The sequence below is a fragment of the Physeter macrocephalus genome, chromosome 15 (assembly GCF_002837175.3).
Source record: "Physeter macrocephalus isolate SW-GA chromosome 15, ASM283717v5, whole genome shotgun sequence".
Classification (NCBI taxonomy): Eukaryota; Metazoa; Chordata; class Mammalia; order Artiodactyla; family Physeteridae; genus Physeter; species Physeter macrocephalus.
The window spans coordinates 73703492-73716704 of record NC_041228.1 but is presented as its reverse complement, the minus strand read 5'-3'; the positions used below and the strand labels follow the sequence as shown (position 1 = coordinate 73716704).

At 43.8% G+C, this 13213-nt stretch overlaps 1 protein-coding gene across 1 annotated transcript in view; it reads right to left on the bottom strand.

Moving 5' to 3' along the window:
- Positions 1 to 11063, bottom strand: part of CA8 (carbonic anhydrase 8) — an 84842-nt gene extending 73779 nt beyond the window's left edge. The window contains exons 1-2 of the mRNA XM_024127047.1: positions 10683 to 11063; positions 9211 to 9402 (exon numbers count right to left, since the gene is read on the bottom strand). Coding sequence (XP_023982815.1) covers positions 9211 to 9402; positions 10683 to 10782 — 292 coding nt within the window. The 5' untranslated portion in view covers positions 10783 to 11063. The remainder of the gene's footprint in view (positions 1 to 9210; positions 9403 to 10682) is intronic.
- Positions 11064 to 13213: the final 2150 nt, after the last annotated feature.

Below are 13213 nucleotides of genomic sequence, written 5' to 3'. Positions count from 1 at the left end.
TTTTTTTTTTTTTTTTTGGCCGTGTGTGGGCCTCTCACTGCTGTGGCCTCTCCCGTTGCGGAGCACAGGCTCATTGGCCATGGCTCACGGGCCCAGCCGCTCCGCGGCATGTGGGATCCTCCCGGACCGGGGCACGAACCCGTGTCCCCTGCATTGGCAGGCGGACTCTCAACCACTGCGCCACCAGGGAAGCCCAGAACTGATATTTTAAATGCCCTGGAAATTCAAACTGCACAGATGTATGTCTTACTGGGGAGAAGCTCCAGGCCCACAGGGGTTCCACTGAAAAATATTTCAACAAATATTTTTTGATCACCTACACTGTAGCAGGCACCATAGTCAGTGTTTAACATACATTGATGTTGGGCTTCCCTGGTGGTGCAGTGGTTAAGAATCCGCCTGCCAGTGCAGGGGTCACGGGTGCGAGCCCTGGCCCGGGAAGATCCCACATGCCGCGGAGCAACTAAGCCCGTGCGCCACAACTACTGGGCCTGCGCTCTAGAGCCTGCAAGCCACAACTACTGAGCCCGTGAGCCACAACTACTGAAGCCCACGCACCTAGAGCCCGTGCTCCACAACAAGAGAAGCCACTGCAATGAGAAGCCCACTCACCGCAACGAAGAGTAGCCCCCGCTCGCCACAACTAGAGAAAGCCCAGGCCCAGCAACGAAGACCCAACATAGCCAAAAATAAATAAATAAAATTTTTTAAAAAGATACATTGATGTTGACAATGGATCTTACATCCTATTGGGATGAAATGCGAATTTATATATTTATGAAGATCAGACTTTTACTGTGATATTTGGTCATTACATGGTCATTATTTCAAGAAAATTATAATGAAACCAGATCCTCAGGGTCTTACATTCTATTGGGTTGAAAATGAACACAAAGAAGGGAAGCGTTTTTCCCAAGCCGAGTCCCCAGGGAGAGGTGACAAAGGGGCAGCTTTCAGCCAGAAATTGGCTCTGATACCTTTCACTTTTGCTGCAGAAGAATAATCCAAAATTAAACCACACTAAAATCGCAAGGCGCTGCAAAGCCATAAAAAATGACAAAATCCTGAATTCAGAATCTTATGAGGTGCCAGGTAAAAGCATTACCCGTTCATCCCCCAAGAATTATTGTGTTTACAGACTACAAATAAATAGCAGGTCTCTTTTATCCATTTGGAAACATCCTCTCAAGGCATTATTCTTCCTTTTGACCATTTACTTGTTTTATAAGAAAACCAGTCATACCAAAAGAAGAGCACTTTCCCTACATTTATGAAGATCAAATTTTGCTTAGTGATATTTTGTCACTATATGGCAGGTTTATTAGTTGTGGTGTCATTATGTCCAATAAAATTACAAGGAAACATGAAACTCACACTGATGTCGTGCTACATTTCCTGAGAATAACAAACTTGTGAAAAGGAGGCAGTATACACCGATGCCATTGCTACCACCTCCGTTGTCTTTAATGCTTTTTCTTTGATAGGCACAGCCATTACGCTTATAGACATAAAAGAGTTCCTTTCAGAAGCTTCTGCAAAGTATGGGGATCCCATAGAGACATGACATATATACATTTACCTAAATCCATTTAAGCTTCTATAATCCTTTGCTGAAAACAGATTTGCCAGATAGTTCAAAAGCTGTTTGCCCCTCATTTCATTTGAGTTCAACACACACGTTTTGAGATGGTCTCCATGCCTGGCCCTGTGCTGACCACTGAGTGTATAAAAGGAAGGATATAGTCTCAGCACTGGCAAGGCATTCTCTGTGCTTAAGGAACTAAACGTGATTGCATCGGGGCAGTAGGGGAAAATGCACAAGGCACTCAGAGGGCGCCCAGCAGGGTCCAAGCCAAAACCAAGGGTGGGGTCAGAAAGTCAGGGCAGACTTTCCGGAAGAGATGACAGCTAAGCAGAGTCTTGAAGGGTAAGCTAACAGCAGAAGTGAGAAAGTACATTCGGAGCAGAGACAAGAGGCTCAGAAAGGCTCAGAGATGGGAAACGGCCTGAGGGTACTCCAAGACAATAAAGTCAGAGGTACCCAATGGCCAAAGGCAGGCCTCAAGGTGTGAACATCAGGACGGGATGACAGCTCATGTGGAGGGGCTGGACTTTATCATGGAGGGAATCATCGTTAGCTTTTAAGCAGGAGGCTAATATTTTTGCATTTTAAAATATTACTCCCAGGTCTGGGACTTCGCTGGCGGTCCAGTGGTTAAGACTCCAAACTTCCAATGCAGGGGGCATGGGTTCGATCCCTGGTCGGGGAACTAAGATCCTGCATGCTGTGTGGCGTAGCCAAAAAAAAAAAAAAAATGCATTAAAATATTACCCCCAAGGGGACTTCTCTGGTGGCGCTATCAGATTGCTATCATCTGTACCAATTTGAGGAACCTGGGATTAGAAGAATTCTAAAGGTTTCCTTCCAATCATGTACCTCTCTCAAATTGATTTCCCTCAATCCAGGAATGCTGTGTTTCGCCACTATTTATTTTCAGAATGTGAACTTCTACTCTTGAGTTAGTTTCTCCCACACAGTTGTAAGGCCAAGACTGTAGATGCTACTACCTAAGATTTTGTAACTTGTTGAAACCAGTATCATCTGTAGAGCCTCCAAGTTTCCAGAATTTGGAGTTATCTGGCCTTCAGAGCTACTTGAAAAAAAAAAAGGAATCCGCATGCCCATGCAGGGTACACGGGTTCCAGCCCTGGTCCAGGAAGATCCCACATGCCGTGGAGCAACTAAGCCCGTGAGCCACAACTACTGAGCCCGTGAGCCACAACTACTGACCCTGCACTCTAGAGCCCGTGCTCCACAACAAGAGAAGCCACCGCAATGAGAAGCCTGCGCACTGCAACGAAGAGTAGCCCCCGCTCATCATGACCAGAGAAAGCCCGCACGCAGCAACGAAGACCCATCGCAGCCAAAAATAAATTAATTTATTTAAATATATATATGTGTATATATATATACATATATATATATACGTATATATATATACACACATATATATATATATATATTACTCCCAGGTCTGCATGGGCAGTGTACCAGCAAAGAGCAAGTGCAGCTGTTGAGAAAGCTGCTGTCACAGCCGGCCGAAGACGGTGAGGCCAGGAGACAGAGGCTGCTGAAGCCACAACTCCAACATGCAGGGACACCAACACCAATGGTCCCTGACGTGTCCCCCGAAAGATCAGAGGCCCCCAAAGTTCACTCTCAATAGGTTTAAAGATTTTATAACCTCAGTTTAACTTTTAAGGAATCCCAAATGTATTCAGAAAGCATTCCAAAAATAGTATTAATCAGTTCTTTTTTAACATTTGAAGTCTTAAAAGCAACAATCAATATTTTTTAAACAGTCCTTAGCTTTTAACCTACAGCTTTATTTCATATTAAAGAATAAATATCATCAGCTCATAAGTGTAGCACTAACATAACATAGGGAGAGGAGACCAGTTAAGCTGGGTCTGTATAAGCAAAGTGAAGGAGATGAAGGCAACTGTCCAGGTAATTCAAGTCCCCCAAAGTCAGCTAATAATACATATAATCATAAATGAATTCAAGTTTTGCTCTCCTGGTTGCCCTCATTTATAGGAACTTCTCTGAGAAGAGACAAGTGAATCTCTAATTCTGGTAGTAAATGATCAATAAGTATGTATTAATGAATGGAGGGCTATCATATGAGGACCAGTGGAAGGAACTAATTATGTCCGAAAGGAAAAATGGCAACTCCATGGTGTGATGATGGTAGTCAATATTTTAAAGAATGTCATGTGAAAGTACAATTTTATGTGTTCCATGTCAGTCCAGCATCCCAAAATAGAAACAATGAGGGCAATCCCAGAAACTTTTCGATCTGGGGAATTACTCAAAAGCAAAATGGATTTCCTGAGTGAAGAATGAATTTCCTTTCCTGAGCTGTTCAAGCCGAAGCCACCCAGCCACTTGCCAGAGGGTCTGAGATATGGGGGCTGGATTGGGAGCCTCCAGGGGCCCATTCCACTCAGGGAATCTATGATTCAGCCCCTTTTCTAAACTCATGGGCTGCCTTAGTGGAAATCAGAACACTGAAGAAAGTAGCATACAGTCTGTGTGAGTGAACTGCTGAAAGGTGATTGCATCACAAGAGAAAAGGGTGGAGGAAGAAACTTTGGGAAATCCCATCATTTCAGGTTAATGGGGCATGAAGAACTGGCAAAGGAGAGGCAGTCAAAATTAGGAAGAAACATCTATGACGTGTCACAGAGACCAACAGGAGAAACAGTTTCCAAAAATTCCATTGCAAATGCAGCAGAATTAAAGTATTTTGAGAATTTTAAAGTGGCCATTCGATCATAGAATGAGATGATCAATGACCTTCGTTTGGGAACTTTCAGCAGGGGATTGCATTAAAATAGTACTCCCAAGGGGACTTCTCTGGTGGCGCTATCAGAAAGGCTCCTGTTCGTGACATGCCTCAAATTTAAAACCCCAGGTAGGGTTATTATATATGGGAACTATACCATTAGGATTATTTTAAAAGCTTTAATTTAGTAAATGGAAGCATTTAAATTATGCTACAATTGTTGTAATTCTTTTTGGTAATTCTGTATCCTTTTTTAATATAAACAAAGCAAAAAAATTTTTTTAATTGTGCTTATTCTAAAGATATTTTTATTTTAAAAAAAGCAGCAGCCAAGGAAACTTCAATGCATTATTACCAAGGGAAAGAAGCCAAGTGGAAGGCTATAAAATGTATGATTCCAACTATATGACACTGTGAAAAATGCAAAGCTATGGAGACAGTATAAAGATTAGTGATCGTGGGGCTTCCCTGGTGGCGCAGTGGTTGAGGGTCCGCCTGCCGGTGCACGGGACACGGGTTCGTGCCCCGGTCCGGGAGGATCCCACATGCCGTGGAGCAGCTGGGCCCATGGGCCATGGCCGCTGAGCCTGTGCGTCCAGAGCCTGTGCTCCGCAATGGGAGAGGCCACAACCGCAAGAGGCCCGCGTACCACAAAAAAAAAAAAAAAAAAAAAGATTAGTGATCGCCAAGGCTGGGGAGAGGAAAGGACGAACAGGAGCACAGAGGATTTTTAGGGCACTGAACCCATTCTATATGATACTACAATGGTGGATACGTGTCATTAAGCATTTGTTCAAGCTCATGGAATGTAAAACACCAAGAGCGAACCGTAGCGTAAACTATGGACTTGGGCGCTGAGGAGGTGTCAATGCAGATTCATTAACTATAATCGATGTACCCTCTGGTTACACTGTTTTGCCTGTGGTCAACAACCAGATGCTGCCAGCCAGGTGTGAGCCATCACACCCCTTCCCTCAGAGAAATCCATAAACCTACAAAGGCTGCTCCAACAACACAGCCTGGTCCTATGTAATCGTGTTACTGTGACATCCACCAGACCTCAATCCCTGCCCATGTGCAGAGCCTCTGATTCAATTTTTTTTTTTTTTTTTTTTTTTGTAGTACACGGGCCTCTCACCGCTGTGGCCTCTCCCATTGCGGAGCACAGGCTCTGGACACGCAGGCCCGGCGGCCATGGCTCACGGGCCCAGCCACTCCGTGGCATGTGGGATCCTCCCGGACCGGGGCACGAACCCGTGTCCCCTGCATCGGCAGGCGGACTCTCAACCACTGCGCCACCAGGTAAGCCCCTCTGATTAAATTTTTAGACCCATTCCTAAATGTGAACAAAGAGCCAAAGATCGCTAGACATTTGAGAAGAATCTCCAACATAAAACAGAGACACCAAAACAAACAGAAGAAGGATCCCAGAATAAAACAGAGACATACGGGAAACAGAAAAAAAAAGCAATACAGAAAAGAACGAAGAAAGATCCTATTATCATGAAATAAATACTGGTAGCCATATTTTCTTTAATTCATAGAATAAACACAATTTTTTAGAAATTAAAAATATAAGAGCAGAGATTAGAAGTTTAATAGAAAGACATAAGTTGAGGAAACCTACCAGAAAGTAGAAGAAAAAGGCTTAAAAAAAAAAAACTTATCAATGAAATAATATAAGAAAATTTCTAAGAAATAAAAGACAATTATCCTGACTGAAAGGGCCCATCAAGGACCCAGCAGAGAGACACACAAGGTATGCAAACAATTACTCTCACAAGCCCTTCTTCTCAGCAAGTTATTGGGAGATGAAGTGTAGGAGGGAATAAACCAACAAATCCCTGAAATGAGGGAACAACCTCAAAAAGAGGACGTCTCATCATCCAGGAAACACGGAATTGGACACAGAGACAAGCCAAGGGACTTCCTAGGCCTGCGGTCCAGGGAGCTGTGGGCGATGGCAGTCCAGATGGGCTGAAGAGGGGAAGGATGGATGAGAAGCCTGGAAGGACTTTTTGACTGTCCTGGGGGAAGACGTACCTGCTAGACATCAGAGAGTTTGGAAATGAAATCATGATGGCTAAACAAAAAACCAAAGAAACAAAAATATACCAACTCCGGGCAGGGGCGGGGGGGGAACCCCACATTATTCAATAAAGGAAACAGAATACAGTCTCAGCTGGAAATGATAGTTACACAGTCATAATAATAAAAACACTGAGCTAATTTAAATAACAACCGTAATTTAAGTACACAGGGACGATGGGGGGGCAAACCCACGACGGGGGAGGGTAATAAGAGAACTAGCCTCGGCGTCCATCATAGGGAGTTCACAGATATCTTAAATATCAAAGCACGACAGTATAAATATGCTATTAAGAAATGTGGAAGTGACAGCAGGAAAAACAGCTAAGAGATGAAAGTGGTCGTAACCAAGGTAAACAATTTTAAGTGGGGAGGGGTGGGTTATAACCAGAGGCAGAGACAAATATAGTACTAGCCAACTATTTAAATTATGTTTACATTCTATCTTGATAAAGATAAAGCTTGAATTAAATAAATGAAATACAGGGTGTTCAGGGCTTGCAGACCATTCCTTTGAAAAACTTACATACGCTGGGAAGCAAATAAACTGGTCCAGACATGGGATTTTTTTTGGTTACTTTTTTTTAAAGCTTGGAGAAACACTGAAAGGGAAGAAACAATGAAGAAATGATTCTACTGGCAGAAAGGAGACGGGCATTTGAAGGAGCAAGGTCTCCAAGGAGTCAGAAGTAAGGGGTCTGGAGTGTGCACGTCAAATCAGATCCAGACAAAAATACAGACAGCTCTTCCTCGGCGGTTGGGGTGGACCCTGTGGGCGGAGAGTCGAAACACTGCTTGATTGGCTCTGTTTTGGGAGGCGATAGGGGGCCAAGGAAAAGGTTGAGAAGGCGTGAGAAGTTACCAGAAGAAAATGGTCAACTCAATGTGATGGAGTAAATTGGATCTTCGAGCAGGAATGGACACACAGTCTTAACTGACAGCAACTGGACTCAGTCATTCCTCTACGCTCTCGTGATACTTTATAACACTTACCATGTCGTATTTACACTGATGCTCTAAACGACTGTGTTTTCATTAATATGAATCCTCAAGAACCTTCTTAACCATTTGTATACAAACCAACATGCAATCACCATGGTGCTTGATGTGAAATCCAAGTTAGTTGTATAGATATATAAATGTTTATTTCCAGAAGTGAAAAAGCATGTCAACATACCAATAAACCTTAAAACGTAATACCAACATTACCTTAAAATGTCTTTTATGTCAGGACAGTCAGCATACAATAATTTTACTATATATTTTATAAATAATACATAATGTCCCATCATAGATAACCCCCCCAAAAAAATCTGATTTAAGTTCAAATTTACATCTGAAGCTGTCTCTTTGACTACATCCATACAACACCTAGATTCTGTTTTGGGTGAAGCCCAAACCCTGACTAGACTCAGAGCACCTGGCAAGACTCTAAATTAAAGCTCAGCAACATTCACAATGAATAAAATATCCATAGTTGGTAATCAGTACCTGCCCTGCCTAATAATAAACCCAAAGATTTTATGGCTTGAGGTATCAAATTTATCAATTCAGAATTAATTTGAGTACAGTTGATCTCTGTTTATCAAATGCTTCCTAGTATTTCAACGTACTCCTAATTTTACATTCTTTCCAAAAGGGAAATAGAGTTATTATTCACTATGAAAAGCAAGATATTAATGCTAATTTTAAAATATTCCACTCTCCTCTCTCCTACATTTAAGCCAAAAGCCAATTTCCTTGGTAATTACCCAACAGCTCTTCTAAAAAAACATTTCAGATCCATCTCAAATAGGTTCAGAGGGGAGGAAGAGAGTTAAAAAATAAATGAGTAAAAGAGCTTTGTTTGCCATTTAAATCTTTTGCTGAGTTTACAGGCTGTTTTTGATTGCTATTAATTAAAATTCTTCTTGTCATATTAATTTAGCAGAGAAAATTAATTTGAAAAGTCTATCTTGAATGTCAGATTATGTCAATAAATCCTAATGTTTAGTTTTACAAGGCAGTAAAACAGAGAATTGTAATTATCTACATGATTTATTTTTGTTTGTTTAAAATGGAAAGTTTATTTGCTCAGTACACCAAATAGACTGCAAGCAATGTCATGACAAATATACAGAAATATGCATATCAACATAAAATAGTAACTTAGTTTAAATGAAGGGAAATCTCTTTAAATGTTATGACAACGTACTCCCAATAATCTTTTTTTCAGTTAATTATACATTTCAATAAAACAAATGGTAATGAATTAAGTAGAAGTTAGCTTGTGAATTTTTCTTAAAGATAAAAATCCAACCCTATTAATTCATGCCAGTTAAACACTCTAACTAAAATTTCCAAGTAAGTGTAAAAGGAGATGGAGTTTGTTACCTTTTTTGCTTGAACAGTCCCAAGGAAAATGGTTACTACAAATACAGCAGGCAAACTGTTAAGACCGACCAATCTAGAACATACTGTTAAGCTAATCAACACTCGAGGACAAAATGCAGATTGGTTCACTTGTGTCTACTTCTGCTCAAATTCCACAAGGTTGGAATCTGACCAACTAAAGTTGTTCCAGTAACATCACACAACATGGAACAACCAACTGACACCTTCATAATTTCATCCTTTCACCCTTCCAAAAATGTTTCAGAAAATTATTCCCCCGAAATGCATTTTATAGTCTATAAAGATATCCTGACAACAGAGCTAGGTTAGTTCTACCTTTAAGGTTACACTAGCTATATAAATTTCTAGTTTAAGAAGCACGCAGAAACATCTAAAATACCTGATTTTGACTTCAGGATGACCTGAATGGTGTGCCCATCGTTGGCGACCTCACAGTCCCGGCAGACCACATAATTGGGGGAGAGGCGGACATCCAGCAGTGAGGGGTCATATCGAGCTTCTCTTGAGTTCAAGTTAATGGGAGACTGGTACTCCCCGTTGGCGTCCGGAAACACCAAGCCCCACTCAACACCTGAGGACAAAAGGAAGCAAACGTAGAACAGACTGAAAAAATAAGTTACAGCAAAGTGTAACATGGGAAAACTAGGTCAAACACTGCTTATGATCCTTGCCATTATTAAGAAGGTTATGACTACTGTCCCTCTACAGATAAAATATGGTAATAATGATGTGTGAATTTTTGCATTCATATTTTGAATGATCTAATGTCATCAAATAACAGATTCAAAGTCCTAGACTAATAAGATATTCTATTTGCCTACACAGAGGTACTAATTTATGGCTCTAGAAAATTTAGATCATCTTTAAGTGATTAGAAAAAAAATGATACCACAAAAATTTCCTCTGCTCGTTAGTTCAATTATGTGCAGTACTTGGGAAATTCCTGTAACACTCAGCATTCTTGGTGAGACCCGAAAACCATAAATCTGTTGCCAGTGAATAAACACTCCTTACAAGAAACGCGAACACAGTATTCTAAAGTGTGCATATGCGTACATACGCATACCTGTATATACGTAATACATACATAATACTCTTTTCGTATTTTTATAATTCAAGTTGTAAACTCTACATTTGTTTCAACATATGTAGCCAACATCAGCACCAGTAGTCAGCTCTGTTAGGAGTCCTACATCTTCAGGGATACATTTAGGAAACTAAACTTTTTATTAAAAGGTCAGCCCCCGTCTTGCCAGGTCCACTGATTCAGCTCAAAACTTAGGAAGACTTGAGCGGTGATAGCATCCTCAGCGAAAAGATCAGTGGCTCAAATACTTTCTCCCCGCAGGCAAGCAAGAAACTAACAGTTTCACTAACGCTATATGAGAAAAGAATCTGAAAAAGAATGACTATATGTAGAAGCATAACTGAATCACCTGGCTGTACATCTGAAACTAACACAACGCTCTAAATCAGCTATACGCCAAAAAAATGTTTTTTAAAAAGAAACTAATAGTTTCACTAACGCTGTATTCTCAAGGTGTTGAGTACAGCACGGCGCGGCTCTTCTCGCTACTCGCAAGACGGAAATGTCACCGCCGCAGCCTTCAGGCTCGCCCTCCGGACCGCGGCAGGTGCCAACCGCTGCCCGGCAGCAAGGCCGGGCTCCCCGACGCGAACGCAGGCGGCAGGCACCCCCGCTCTCCCCGGAGCGCCTGGTGCCCCGAAACGGGCCGGGGGCGTGGGCAAGCGTCGGGGACGCACGTGGGGAAGAGCGGACGCGGGGCGCGGCGAGCGCGCCAGAGCAGCGGGACCCCAGCGGCGCCAGCCTCCGGACGCGCGGCCCGTTACCTTCCTCGTAGCCCCACTCCACACCCTCCTCCTCTTCCTCCTCATCCTCCTCCTTCTCCGGGAAGGCCACGGAATCTTCGATGAAGCTCAGGTCAGCCATGGGGAGGCCGTGGGTCCCCTCGGCGCTCTCGCCTGCGGTGCCTGCGCCTCTGCGAGGCTAGCGCTCCGGAGCGCGAGGGGGAGCGCGCGAGGGGGCGCACGGGGCGGTGGGAGCGCGCGTGTGTGCGTGAGGCAAGCGCGCGAGAATGAGTGTGAGCGCGTGCGGCGAAGGGCAACGTGGGTGTGAGCGCGCGTGCGAGCGCGAGCGGCGCGAGGCGGGAGTCGTCGGGCGGCCAGCCCGGGGGGCGCGCCCGAGTCCGGCCGGAGCGCGAGAGAAGCCGCGATTCCGAGAGCGCGATCAGGCGAGTTATAAACCCGGCCGGGGCGTGGCTGGCACGGGAGGGACCGCCCCCTGCGCTCAGGCCGGGGGCCCGGGATGCGCCGCACAAAAAGGCCCCGGGGGTCCGGGCCGAACCCACCGAAGCAGGAGAACCCGCCTGAGACACACACACGCACGCACGCACGCACACTCGGCCTCCCGCGCCCAACCCCGTTGCGCAGGGCCTAGGCCAGGGGCTTCCTACCCTAATTTAGTGTCATCTTATTCCAGGAAATACCACAAAGAAAGAAAGGGGTCGGGGAGAAGAGACACGAATTTCCCCGGATAAGAGTAAAGAGAGGGCTGGAGAACCCTGTACCAAAACAAAAAAAAGTTTCCCGCTCCGAATCTTAGTCGTTGAATATTTACTTTGTAATTCATCCTTAGAGACCAGCGGAGACGATTATGGAAAATTTTCCTGGAAACGTATAGTTCCTAAAAACACTTAAGGGAAAAAAAATTGTTTTAATCTAGAGAAGAAATTTAGGGAAATTTTTCCATTAAAAAAAAAAAGGCAAGGGGAGTGAAAGACAGTCAAGAAAGGCTGTTTAGTTTTAGTTTTGAGGCTGGCTTAAAACTTCGGGCGCAGCTGACTGTGTGTGTACACAGCTCCCAATCACCTGGTGAAATCGTGTAAATAATGAAATGCACCCATTACATAACTAACAGGAACTTTCCTGATCCAAAGAGTCACCTCTTGAATATGCTTCTCAGTCCAGGGTGAATGACTTCAACCCCCTGTTCCAAGAGCTTTTAACTCAGAGCAGGTCAACCCCGCATTTTTAGAAGGTCTGTGTGCATAGTAAGCTCAGATTTGGACCTTAGGAAAGATATTTTTTTTTTTTTTTTTGCAGTACGCGGGCCTCTCACTGTCGCGGCCCCTCCCGCTGCGGAGCACAGGCTCCGGGCGCACAGGCTCAGCGACCATGGCTCACGGGCCCAGCCGCTCCGCGGCACGTGGGATCCTCCCGGACCGGGGCACGAACCCGTGTCCCCTGCATCGGCAGGCGGATTCTCAAACACTGCGCCACCAGGGAAGCCCAGGAAAGATATTTTTTAATGTGCAGCAAAATGTTCGCAGGTTGAATAGCGGGTTCCTAAATGATACCATCCTTACGAATGCTTAATTCCTCGTGTAAGGATGGAGATGCTCACTTTGGAGATTTTTAGTTTCTGTGTTCCCAGCCCTCACTGCCTACTCAGCCCTCCACTTTTGTAAAAAGCGACTTTGTAGGCTATTAGAAATTTCTCCGGAAAATGGATTGGGACTGAAGGGGGCGGGGGGGGGAGGGGCGGACTCAACCAATTCTGCCGCTTTCTGGAAAGTTTAGCAAAATAGATAAAAGCTATTGGTCAACTTTAGCTTTGAGGATTTCAAGCATTCTTGTAATTTCTCTTTTCCCTTAGCACAGAGACCAGAAAGTCCACCATTCAGAGGACTGATACACAGTGTGAGAGAGACTAAATTCATTCTTCATTCACTCACTGCCTTTTGGTGTTCTTTCGTGGAGACCCTCCCACCTCTGCACCCCAGTAAGCCTGGGATTGACAGAAGCAGAGGTCTACCCTAAAGATATAGCCTTTAAAAATAATAAGCACTGCCCAAAATATTAACCACTTTCCACTGAAGTTCTTCTAAAAGGAACATTTTATTTCTTTTTCCGTTTTTGAAAACTTTTTCACAATCTTGAACATTTCAATCGACTTTCTTTTTAGAAGTAGGTTCCCACGTTCATCAAATGCTGCAACTCATGGAACCCAGGCAGGATCTTGAGAACAAGATAGATCACTTTGTGACCTTGAGCTCGTCAGCAGTGTCCATTCCCCTGTGCCCCCAAACCTGCATAGATGCTAGATTGCAACCGCTGTGTGACCACCAATTTCATTTAAAGGATCACATGAATTATAGAGATGTTTACCAAACCAGAGGACAGCAAAATCTTGTGGGAAAAGCTCAGTTTCCCGTGAGTAAGTGGTGCGCCGTATCTACAACAGATAGGCTGAAAGATTGAATTGTTAATGCTGAATTTTGCAACTCAGAGACAATTTTGCATATAGCCCACGGTGTATCACCATTCATAAATACAGTTAGCTACTAGACAAACGTATGTTT